The sequence below is a fragment of the Aethalodelphis obliquidens genome, unplaced genomic scaffold (assembly GCF_003676395.1).
Source record: "Aethalodelphis obliquidens isolate GAN/ISIS:26980383/991018 unplaced genomic scaffold, ASM367639v1 scaffold81, whole genome shotgun sequence".
In the NCBI taxonomy this organism is placed as follows: Eukaryota; Metazoa; Chordata; class Mammalia; order Artiodactyla; family Delphinidae; genus Aethalodelphis; species Aethalodelphis obliquidens.
This window is the reverse complement of record NW_020838025.1, coordinates 2610574-2623529: the sequence shown is the minus strand read 5'-3', so window position 1 is coordinate 2623529 and position 12956 is coordinate 2610574. Positions and strand designations below refer to the sequence as shown.

Genomic DNA, 12956 nt, shown 5'->3' with positions numbered 1-12956 from the left:
AGTAAGCACTGAGTTTTATTTATTATTTCCCAACTCAGTAGTGCAATAAAATAGAATTCGATTGATTGAATAGAAACAGAAATAAATTCTATGGAGCTGTTGCTTCTTTAGATATCAATTTTGAGAATAATTCAACTGATTGTGAACTTTTAGTTTGAAATGATGTAAATTATTTTTAGAAGACTTTAAATCAGCTTTATACTTCTATCATAATCTACCTAAATAGGCTTGAATTACCATATCTAAATTCAAACCTCCAACCAAATCTCCATTATAATTCTTTTTCTCTCTACTTCCTTCCTTTCTCCTTGAACAGATTTTACCTACACATACGTCTCATTTGTAACTTACCTTCCTAGTAATTTTTTCTGCACCTTCATACAGATCAATTTAAAATTTTAATATGAATATCATGTAATTAAAGTGTTGCATTCCTCAAACACACCATTCTGCTCTGCAAATACCTTTGTAGGGGAAATTCGAAATTGACAAATACATTCACTTAAATGTTGCCTTGTGCTGAAAACTGAAGGAAAAAATTTTAATTGGCTACTTGTACAATCATTATTAATAAATCAACCCATCTGATGTAAAGATGGATATTATGGTCATTTCAAAAGTGATTTTTTGTTTTTGGTAAGTGGGTCCTACAGCATTATGTCTTCATATTCGTGAGTTATTGCACCCTGGCTAGTATTTTCATTGCTGCCTTATGTTTATTTGCTGCAAATCCCTCTCAAAACTGTGTGCATTGGTTATAATGTTAATGAGGAAGGTAACTCAAACTGAAATGCAAATCATAAATGCTTTAGAGTTTTAGAGAGATAGGGTAAATTTAACTCATTTTCAGCATGTGCAGCCTCAATTATGCATGGGATGAAATACAATAGGCAAATTGCAGCATAATAATAAATAATAAATTTAAAACCTATAACCTGTACAGTATTTAAAACGACTGTTTATCAAATTGCACATTATTCTTTTTCATTCATCTTTTCATCCTTTCTCAGTCTTCCCACCCCACTATTATAGGATAATGATTTCATAAGATCTAGAGTATTAAATTTTGCTTGCTCTACTGTCTCAAATTACCGTCTTTGTTATTACTGGTTTTTGTTGTCTTTCACAAGTCTTTGACTCAGTAGTGGTAGCAAATGACAGAGATCTTCAAGCGTCTTAAATAATGCCTATCAATGTAATAGTACTCCACCTGAGAGGATGCCTCCCTAGCTCCATTACCTAGTTTAATCACTGATCATTGTGCCCACCGTCTAATTGTGATAACAGTCTAATTGCAGCTGTTACAAGGATGCCAGTTAAGTAATCTGTGCTTCTCAATGGCAGCTTTGTTTTATAGGGCCATCTCTGACGAGACGAAATTGGCAGATACTTTTCTAACAAATGTTCATCCCAGATGCTGCTAGTATTTAAATAGGATGCACCAAGATTCAGATAGAAACATAAAATCATTTGATATTTTAAAACCTAGAAGTCTAAACTAATCTCATAGAAAGAACAGTAATTCAGTATGTGGGAAAGGGCCCTGTACTTGGTAAAACAAGTTAGATTTTTCAATGTTTATACGTCAAAGAGAACAGGGACTACATACGTAATATTTATTTTAACGTCATGGTGGCGCCATTGTGAACATCAGTGCTAACACCCCATATGCGATGTATATATCTTCGTTATCTCCCATTCAGGGTTTTTACTGAAATCTAATCAACCATTTTTTGGATGTGAAATTTTGTAGAACACTTGCTAGTCCAAGAAGTCCTGAGGGTCTAAACCAGCAGTGAAAACCAGTCAGTTTTCCCAGATACCTACTAAGTAAACCAGTTCGAGACTTATACGAAAGTATATCCCATCTCAATGTTTTCCTTACATTTAAATTCCCAACTAAGGCAATGCAGAAGTTCACTTTCGCTTTATGCATAATTTATTGCTTGGTACCCCTCCAAATAAAATTCCTGTATGAATGATCACAACCCCTTCCATGCCTGTGTTGTTGTCGCTACAGTGAACAGGGAAATAAATAAGACCAAAGGAATGAAAATGAATGTTTTGGTTTCATTACATTGTTAAGTCAGTTTTGTGCGTTGAATTATTTAGCATCTTAATAATAAATTTCCCTAATGATTTAACATGTGCTCAGTTCATAGGTTAAAGTCAGAAATAGCAAAGCTACCAGATGGCTAGTAACCAGATTAAAACAAAACAAACTGCAGTATTATTTTTAAAAGAATTAAGCAGGTTTCAATTTTTTTCAAAATACTTTTATTTGTAGGCAGCAATTAGGAGAAACAACGTGTACCAGCACACAGTTAAACTGGCTTTTATTCTTCACTTGAGACTAGTTCTAATTGATCACTATGCTATTGTATGATTTGATTGTGCTGACAGTTACATGCCACTGTTCCCATAATAACAATTTTTCTTCTTTGTTCAAATGAATTTCCTAATTACACGTGTGATGGGATGTTTTAATTCTTTTCCCTTTTCAAATCCACCTTCCTGTTGCAATGCATGATGGGCAGGCTCAATATTGTGCATGACACCCGCTACAAGTGTTGGTAGGTGCCAGCTTTGTTTCTTGATTATCTTAAACCTATGGTGCACCTCACAGCCCCTCAAAATCCACTGCTAAGTTTAACTTATATCTATTGGGCAAGTCCATTTCCTTTTTACTAACACCTGTCAATTAAATGCCATTTTCTATTTAATTGACATGGACTCACATAAATGTTTTCTTTACACACAAGTTTCCTTTAGTCACCTTTAGTGGATTTTGATTGGACTATGAGTTCTGGTGTGTAAGAAAAAAAAAAAACTATCTCATAAAAGTAATGTATTGTATATTTTTACAATAGTAAATAAGAAAACATACTTTTATTCAAACAGATAATTGTATATATGAAGTAAATACCTGTATTTTGACTTAGATTTTGAATGTCTGACTATGAACACTATATAAAATTCTTGTTTTTGACTTAGCAAATTAAGCCTGTTTGTGTCAATTTTCTTGATTTGATGGTAACAAGCTTTTTTTCCCCTTTTTTTTCTCTTTCATCCCCCTTCCCCTTCTCTCCTTGGAATGTTGTCCTGCTTTGCGCTGTGATTGCATGTCACTCACTGGTGATGATGCCCCGTCACACGGCTTGTTGCTGTGATAAATACCATGCCCAATTATCTCCTCCATGTTGCCATGGTTTCCATATTGCTACACTCTTCTGTATGTTTGCTTATATGATTTTCCCTCCGAAAGTTCCCATGGTGCACGGTGCTACGCCAGCCACTGTGTCCGCAGCAACAACATCTGCCACAAGTGTTCCCTTCGCTGCAACCGCCACAGCCAACCAGGTTTGCTAATTTACAGCTTTGTTTCTTAAAAACCAACTCTCGTAGGGCTCAGTCCAACAGCCCTGACGCACGTGGATTTCCCACTGAGGTCCGTGGGAGTCGCGTGTCTGTGAGGGCTGTAGAGGGTGCTTTAAGAGCATGGGGTTTCAAAGATACCTCTTGTTGGCCTACACATTCTCTCTGATGAGCGGCAGAATGCTTTTATGCCATTTATAAGTGCTCCAAAGTTGTCGCAGCTCCATTTCTAAAGCTACTAAAATGATATTTACACAAGCAATTCTCAGTTGGGCTCAATCCATCACGCAGGTGTTTCGACCAATCGAAATTATATAGGGTAGTGTATACAGGTGTTGAACTACAATGCGGCACACCTGAAACTTACCATTTTTAAAATACAGGTGATTTTAAGGTTTTTGTTATACGCATTTGATACATACAATTTCTTAGTTCTTGCCCAAATTCTTCATAAAAAGCAAAATATTTAAATGTGTTATCTATGCCACAAATGACCACTCTTGTAAATAGAGTTTGTTATAAATTCATTATAGTTTTATTCAATAAGCAGATTGCATATTCAAAATAGGTTAAATTTGTGTCCAAGTTTTGATTCTCAATGATTTAAGGGAAAAAATAAAATTCCTAAGTGCTCTTATTTCTGTAACTACTCAGCATAAACGTTGGAGGGTTATGAAGGAAAAAAAAAAAAGGCATCCAGTACGGCAAATTGAGTCATTCTATGTTCCATACAAGTTTATGGAGTGACAGATACACAGGGTATTTTTAAGTGGAAGGAATCTGTTTCAGAAATTTAAACTTTATGATGTGAGTATTCAAAAGAAATTGATTATTAAAATATTTACATTTTAAAATCTGCATGGATTCAACCAGCGTTTTCTGCTCCTATTTAAAATTATGTTCTAGAAAATACTGGTTGAATCAAAGTCAAATTTATGTAAAGTAGGTTTGGGCTTGAATATATAGATATGTTTGTTATGAACGTAAAGTTCAGTAGGGTTAATAGCATATGAAAAAATCTAGAGGCAAATCAAGTTTCGGATAACCCCCAGACCAAGGTTAAATGTAGCCAAATGATTCTCAGACGAACCAGAGTCAGATGGGAATCAACATGTTGCCCCTTTAGGAAAAGAAGAACAATTTAAGTACCATCCAAATTCGCAGTTATTGCTATAAGGAGTAGCCACCCTTGTTTCTGTAGCGCACCGTGTACTGTTGAAGAAGAACTATAAGCTATTAGTATAGCCATTAAAAACTTTCAAAAGCAGCATGCCAAAATGGATGTATTTTAAAGTTTCAGACAAGCTTTAAACATTTCTTGGCAAAGAATCGTTAGTTTTTCCGAAGCTTGTCAAAATAGCCCTGGATTTATGCTCACACATCAGACTCATTTACAAGAATGCTAGATTGTGCATCTGTGGCATGTTAGTAAGTAATCTATGGTAGAAATTTCTTAATGGAGTCAATGCAATCCGTTGATGGTGCAGATTAATGATGTTGAACTCTCTTGTGTGTACCATGTATGACTATAGAATTGCTGGTGTAAGCAGAAGTACAGCAAAGCAAATTTCAACATGCCCTGGCCACCTTGGTTGTAGGGGACACTTTACTTTTTGCATTGTGCTGTGACCATTTCATGCATAATCTTGGGTCTTCATACTGTTTCACAACCAAAAGAAAGAAAAGGGAATGGATATATATATACACACATATATTATATCTACATATACATACATATGTATATGCCTACAGTACAGTAGCAATGCTGGAAATAGCTGATGCCACAAAATGCAGCCTGCATGCATGCAGAAGTTTATAGCTGGCCCTTCATCTGCATCGATTGGTGTTGAAGGTCCTTGGTATGTTTCGACAGCCCCATCCTTGATGCTTCTACACTGTTGGGTGCAACATCCTGTCCTGCAGCAGCAGGAAAAATGGTATGAGAAGCTTCATTATGCTTGGAGCACATTTTCGTGCCATTTGCCAATGCTGTAAAATTGTGTAAAGATACCATCTGAGAAATGGAAATAAAATAGAGACATAATTAATTTACACTCCAGACTGTGGACTGTAATATGTTGAATTGGTCTAGGACAACTAAATCGAAACAACAACAAAATGCCTTCATGTATGTGATTTTACTGTTCTCCCATCAACCTTGCCAAAATGGGACTCGGGCCATTTTAGAGATGAGGAAACCTAAGCATAGAGTAAGTGCTTTGCTCAAGGTTACACACCGGGAGATGGATTACTAGTGTTAGAACCCGTGCTTTCACTCCTCTGATTGTCTTCGTCTATAGGATAGATGTCATACATCTGTCTCCCAGGATAGCAGTCATACTTCTGGGGTGGAGGAGAATCAGGCTGCAAACTGGAAGATCTTGGCTTTTGGGATGATTGAAACAAGTCACCTCTATATTCCTTATTGTATTTCCTTATTGTATTTTCTCTCAAGTTTTGTAATTCTCTTGCCCATTTAAAATACAATAAAATGTGCAATTAGGATTCAGAAGTGGGTTCTGAAGTAGATTTAATACCGTTATCCAGTTCTTTTGAAATACTCCTTTATAATTCTTACCTGGTACTTTTAACTTGGAAAAAAAGTTAGACACCATCAGTTGAATGAAAATGTAGAAACTGGTTGCACAGAAATAGGCAAGACATTTCTTACTTTACTTTTTGGATTACTGAATAACTGAAACCACAGGTGTGTGTGTGTAGGCCAACAAAAAGGGCTTCTTTCAATTACTGCTCTGCATGAATTTTTGATAGTTTTACTTCTCTTCCTAAAAACTGATAACATTTATAGAATAGTATTTAACACAGAGATTTTTAAAAATGAGTTGCTACTTAGGCATTAAGTTTACATTAACTTACTGTTATGTTGACCAGATAAGGACTGTCACCTCACAGCTGAATTTCACTTTTCTTAAAAAATTTAATATTAAAATGTTTTCATCTCTTGGTTGTTGGCTTGCTTGCATGGGTCATTCATTAAATAATTTTTTATTTGCTAGATACCCATAATATCTGCCGAACATCTGACTAGCCACAAGTATGTTACCCAGATGTAGAATTTTCATCACTACACAGTAAGTTCATTGTGTAATATAGAGTGTATATCCGTGGTAGTTTTTTTTTTTTAAGATAATAATTGTGTAATGCACTTAAGAAAATTTTATAAAATTTCAAAGAAAGTATTCATGTAGAGCTCACAATTTTATCTTAGATGGGTTATGAGGAATTTTATCATGTGAATTCATAATAAATATGTTGATGTCACTTAAATATGTGTAATACTTAGGATATATTAATTTTGTTTTTATTTCATATTAGAAATAAACACAATAGTGAAGAAAAAAGGCAACTTAAAACTAAATAGAAGGCATAGATCAGAGGCTGGCAAACTTTTTCTTGAAAGATGAGATAGTAAATATTTTTGGCTGTGTGGGCCATCGGGTTTGTGTTACAGCTGCTCCACTCTGCCACTGTTGCACAAAAGCAGCCAGAGACAACGTATAAACTAAAAGGTGTGCTGTGTCCCAATAAAACTTTATTTACAAAAACAGGCACCAGGCCACATTTGGCTCACAGGCAGTAGTTTGCTGATCCCTGGTGTAGGTCAGCATTTATTTTATTCAAAAATTGCTTTGCTAAATCCTAAATGAGAACATGTACCCACTTTACCCCGTGCTTCGCCACACACAGGGTCATTAGAATATGAAGAGTCTGATTTAAATAAATATATTCACACACGGACGTATGTGCACGTGTACACACACACACACACACACACACGCACACACACACACACACATATCTATATAGCCAGGTAAACTTTAGGTACTTCAGAATAGTCACCCTGGAGGATCATATAATTCTAAAGATGTCGTTTCTCAAATGATTTGAAAGTCTTTTGGTTTACTTTCAGACACATTGACTTAGATACTTGCAAAGATGACCAGTTTTCATCCATAGAGCATATGTTTTATTCAGTATGCATGTGTTCAAGTTATCTACATGCTCAGAAGTGTATTAAGTATCTATTTTTATATTTAGAAAGAGCCATAATGCTTAAAACTGAGTCTGGTAAATAAGATGGGTGATCATTCTTTGTTGCTTCCTTTCATTCATTTATCTGTTCATTATTTACAAATGATTTTTTGGTGCTACTGTGTGTTAATTACCAGGTCGAGGAAATAAAGATGAGCAGATGATGAGATAATGATGTAACTTTCAGCACTCTACATTAAAATAAGAGAGGTGTGAACACATTTCTCTTGGACAAAGATGAGGGAGCAGCTCTTCCTAACAGAGTCAGAAATTAAGTGAATTTGGACAATCAGGATTGTTACAGAGTGAAGGGAGATGTCACGGCCTTACAGAAGAAGGGACAGAGGTGTTGAGTCAGGAGATGGGGCAGTTCAGAGGCCCTTGAGCATAGCAACAGCTGGTCAAAGGGTGAACCCATGTAGGAGAAGTGTATAGATGAAATCTGAGAGCTGTTTAAGAAAGAAATAGACTCAATCTGAGAAGTACTACCAGAGACATGCTGCAATCCTGAATTAAATGACTGAAACTGATTTTTGTGTTTCGTAAGTTCTCTCAATGCAGTTCTGATAATGTTTATTATTCTGAACAATAGCCACATTTTGAATAAGCACATCGCTTTGTGGTCTGTAGGTTTGGAAATAGAGTTGTCTTTTTGACATGTTAAAAGAAAACTGTTTCAAGCTTTTATAGTCAGTTGGGTGTGTTTGATATGTATATCTGTAACTACGTTCTATTTCTTAGCAATAATCCAGGTTAAAAAAAATGATAGCAAATGGCCGTAAGTTCATCAATTAGCAAAACAGTGGATTTGTGTGTATTGAAACTTAGGCTCTTTAATGTTCTGTTTAACAAATGATTACTCATTTTCATGAGGAGTTACAATACTTAAACTGGTTTTTGAGTGCAGCAAAATCGTGATTTCTTTCATTCTCTAGGTTGTGTGCTAAAGCATATTCTAATATGTAAAGATTCTCTGGGAACAAATTTCATGTAAAAACTGGAACTCAGTTCACAGGTGCATTGTAATATCAGTTCAACCTTAATTTGTCAGGAGCGTAAGGAACAATTTTTATTTTCTTGCCTTTAGTGGGAAAAATCCAAACTTTATCCAAAACAGTCATGTAGAGTATCGTTCTTTTATTTTTTTCCAAACACATACTGTGCTAATCAAGCACCCAAAGAGAGCAAATTGTGTTTAACAGGATTGTTGCATGGATTTTAATTTCGTGGGCCAAACCATTACTCTTGAAACCTATTAACCTTTAGAAGTAAAATGAGTTGTAAGTTCTGCCCCACAATGACAGTGGTAAAAAGAGCTCTACTACATTATACCCCTTGATTCGACAAATGTATTTTATACTTTGAGCTTGGTGTTAGGTGATATTTGTTCAGAGTCTACAGTTTCATTAAGCTGTGCATGTCATTTTATTCTCGAAGAAATGATAAACAAATGTAGGTCCTTTGTACTTGTGAAGTGTTTTTTGTTTTTACATGAAGATACAATATACACGTGTTCACTCTTTAAACCAAGAAATACAGTTTTCATGTTGAATGTATATTGGAAACTGCTGTTAGATATTGGCTGTTTTAACGAAGATTATCTCTTTTTCCCTTGCAGATCATGCTAAAGAGGAAAGGACAGTGTGCTTGGTTAGAGTAAAGGACGAGGTCATTAGCCATAGTGTATATACCGTCAAGCAACACACACAAAAACCCCTCAGCCACAAGACATCCGCATATTGCATGTTAACCAGAAGACAAGACAACATGGAAATCCACTGCACACTGTTGCCTATACACTTTGTACATTTAATTGATATTTGTGCTGAGGTGATATTCCTGTCTAAAAGAACAACATTGTCTTTCTTTTCTAGCACAGAGTGATGCATTCAAATATGCAGACCTAATTAGTTTCCTATATATTCATGCCATCTTGAAAAGACAGACTATGGTGTAACCATGATTCTATTATGTATTGGTACGTCTGTAGACCAAGATATAATTTTTTAAAAATAAGTTTATTTCTTTCAAGGTTTACAAATAACAAAGGTGCACCTTGTATTTAAAATTGCCATTATAGATGAGAGCGTGCATGCACAGTCATTTTTGTTTAAGAGTAATATTTTTAATGTAGTAGATTTTAAGATGTGGTGAGGGAGGGATCTGACAGAGATGAATGTGCCAAGCAAAACCACAACTGTGTATCTTTTAAAGCACATCATGGCTTTAAGTACCATGTTGTTAAGGATTCTCATGAAGTGCCATAGACTGTACATCAAACTAGAGTATTATTTCTTCAGTGTTATTGTTTTCGGAGCCACATTTTGTTGCTTATTTGCTAGTACTAATCAGTCAAAGGGCACCATTCTTTTTTTTTCCTTTGTTTTTTTGGAAACCAAAGCTGTCTCAGAAATGGCCGATTTAACTTTACAGTAACAAAATAGACAGCACAATACAAACTCTCTCAATACAGATAAACTCACACATACTGGAGATATATATAATAGATATATATATATAAAATTATTTTAATGCATTGTAGTGTAATATTTATGCATACTATACTGTATAACATGTTATTCAAAAGGGATATGCCATTTCTGAGACACGATAACAAAAAAAAAAGTTGGAGGAAATTATTTTGCTTCTATTTATAGCTCTGTCAAAAGTCAGAAGACTCTAAATGCTTTGCAAAAATGGTTTCACATTTGCTTAAAGGCTTCATCACAGTCACATTTAAAATAGTGACTCTAAACAAAGAAGAAAGCAGCACTCATCAGATGCATGATAAACCAAAATATGAAAATGGGAAATGTTTAATTAACCTAGTCACTGGGTGGGTTAAGTACATGGGTGAATTTTATATGTGATTTGTTTTGTTTTGTTTTGTTCAGATTTACTGCTTATAGCCTTAGAAAGCCTTTTACAAAATTTAAAAAAAAATAGATGTGCATTCAGTTTTTAAGAATGGATTCATCCAAAGGAATTCCTTTTTTGTGGTTTGGATGTTGCAGCTAGTAAAGGATATTTTTGCTCTGTTCAGCAGTTCTAAAAATTGCTGAAGTAGGGGCCAGGTCACTGGTAGTTCTAGTATGGAATGGGAGAAGTGAAAGTTCAGTTCTAGAACTTTCCATACTTCCAAGTTTACTGCAAGTTTTTATGCTTGAGAGAGATGCTTTCTAATATAAGACTGATGTGTTGATTTTACTGATTGTACTGTACATCTATTAAAGCCTTAGATTATTACATTACGGGTTGGAACCCATACCAATGTAATTTCAATCGTGTTAAGAGAGTAATGGTGACTCCATATGTTATTGTAGTTAGTTACATTATAGAATATTACTTATTTTTCTTGTTAAAATGTAGTTTTTCATTTCCTACATTTATTAGATTTCATTTTCTATTAACAATTGAATACCATTTCAGTTTATAGACTCTTGTTTTATTAGATTTTACCGATGAATTTTTCAAAATACAAAAAAAAATTAAAGTAGTTTTTCCTTCATAACATACTCAGTTTTGAATTACATGTAGTGTCATATGAATATTCGTATTATTGTTAACTAAATGATTTATATTTTACTGATTTAATATTAAAGTGTAAGAATGTCAGTCATTGTTAGTTCTTGTCTAGTTTTCATTAAAAGAACAAAGATCTTTTATATGGATATCTTATAAATATATAATCATTGCTAAGTAAGAAGTTAAGTTGTTGCTATCGCAACAATCCTGGCAGACAATTGAGTAATATTTTGATGATTTATTTTGTTTGTAATTAGTTATTATAAGAAGATCTAGATCCTAGATATTAGAATAAAATTTATTTTCTACTGTATCCATTTCAAATGTTAAAGTATTGTTTAATATTTTTGAAATCCCTGAATATCAGGCCTTGTTATAAATAAGCTGCATAATCAATAAATAGAACAAGGGACTTTTTGTTGATAATCCAAATACTCAAAGTTTACGTAATGAGAATTATAGCGTGTGTGCAAACTCTTGAGGGTTGATTATGCTGCAATTTAGCATGTTGGAACGTCTAGAGAGAAGGTTGACTTTTTGCACTTCTGTATATAGTCAAAAGAGAGAAACCTGTATAATAGTAAGATCTTATTTTGAATAAAAACGTCTATAATTACAAGGAGTTTTGTTAAGGCTAATACAATGACAGACTGAGCAAAATTGCTTGCAAAAGTGGCACAGAGTTAGCACTCCATACCCCTTCAAACATGTTGCTTTGCTTTTTGTGGACAGCTTGTAGTTTGCCAGGATTTTTTCAGCTGGAAAGATATGCCATCCTTCCGAGATCTCATGACTGACAAAAACTCCATTGGGCCAAATCTGCCTGAAGATCATTACCAAAACTAGCAGGTACTTCAACCATTAAGGTGAAATCATGGATCAAATATTCCTTACATTTTTCAAAACTACTGCATGTTTAAAACTTCAACAAAACAAAAAAGAGACAGAACTATACTAAGGACGTATACTATTCAAATCAGTTTCTGCCAATTTCAGTGGTTTATTGTTCACAAAAAAAAAAAAAGAAAAAAATCTTCAAAACAAGTATTGACTTTCACAAAATTTCAACCATAAACAGGCAAACCAAACAGCACACAGTAGCTATAGTTGTTATGTGATTGTTTTTTAATTGCTGTAGGATCCTGTTCTTTCAGCAGGTGAAAAAGATAAAACACAGTTCAAATTTCATGGTTTTAATTTTCAACTCAGAAGCACTCAAAAAAGCAAATGTGATAATGGGCACTTGTTTAATGAATTAGTGTATCCAGCCTTCACTCCAGCTGGTTATGGTGTTGCACTTACCAGCAACCCTACGCTTTCATCTGCTGAAAGGACAGATGTGCTTGGTTTTACTATTATGTAATCACAACTTACTTTCTGCTTGTAGTTGCTTAAAATTATGTATTTTGTCTTGGGCTGCAATTTGTTTTATGCTTATTTTATTATTACTGCAGTAGTTGACTTTGCTGTATGGAAAAATAAAGTGAAATTGCCCTAATAAAACTTCTCTTTCTTAAGTATATTTGTGTATCTGAGATTGAAGAGTAAATTATTTTTGTGCGTTTCAAGCATCCATGCATGTCTGTCTTGACGAACATCATGATGTAGAAATTCAATATAAGGTGTTAACTGATGGCAAGTAAGGCACTGACTGTCTTCCCCACTAGCCTCTCAGACCAAGAGGGAGAATCTGAATCATGAGGTATTGCCACCCACTGCCCAGTGTTCTCTGAAAAATCTCGTCCTCCTTTCCTCTGACACTTTAAGTGCTGTTTGATAGATTTTAGATGCTGGAGGGGAAAATTCTAAGGGAAAAAAGGAAATTCTCATCAATTCTTTCTGTAAACGAAATTTTATTTGCCTGACTGCCCCAGGAGACTGGCACTGGATATCAGGCAATCTGAGAGAATATTTCAGTAAATGCAGTAATGATGACACTTGATTCAGAGGGATACAGGTTTATGCACACACACAGCTGAACCAAGCCATGACATGACTCTTGG

The 12956-nt window shown here is 34.6% G+C and overlaps 1 protein-coding gene across 21 annotated transcripts in view; it reads left to right on the top strand.

The window, feature by feature from the left end:
• MBNL1 (muscleblind like splicing regulator 1) overlaps positions 1-12475 on the top strand; it is a 201911-nt gene extending 189436 nt beyond the window's left edge. For 12 of the 21 annotated variants that reach the window (XM_027092780.1, XM_027092761.1, XM_027092771.1 and 9 more), the window contains 4 exons: positions 2538-2573; positions 3266-3360; positions 6393-6467; positions 9047-12475. In XM_027092780.1, coding sequence (XP_026948581.1) covers positions 2538-2573; positions 3266-3360; positions 6393-6449 — 188 coding nt within the window. In that variant the 3' untranslated portion in view covers positions 6450-6467; positions 9047-12475. The other 9 variants (XM_027092774.1, XM_027092762.1, XM_027092765.1 and 6 more) reach the window with 4 other exon arrangements.
• The last annotated feature ends 481 nt before the right edge of the window (positions 12476-12956 follow it).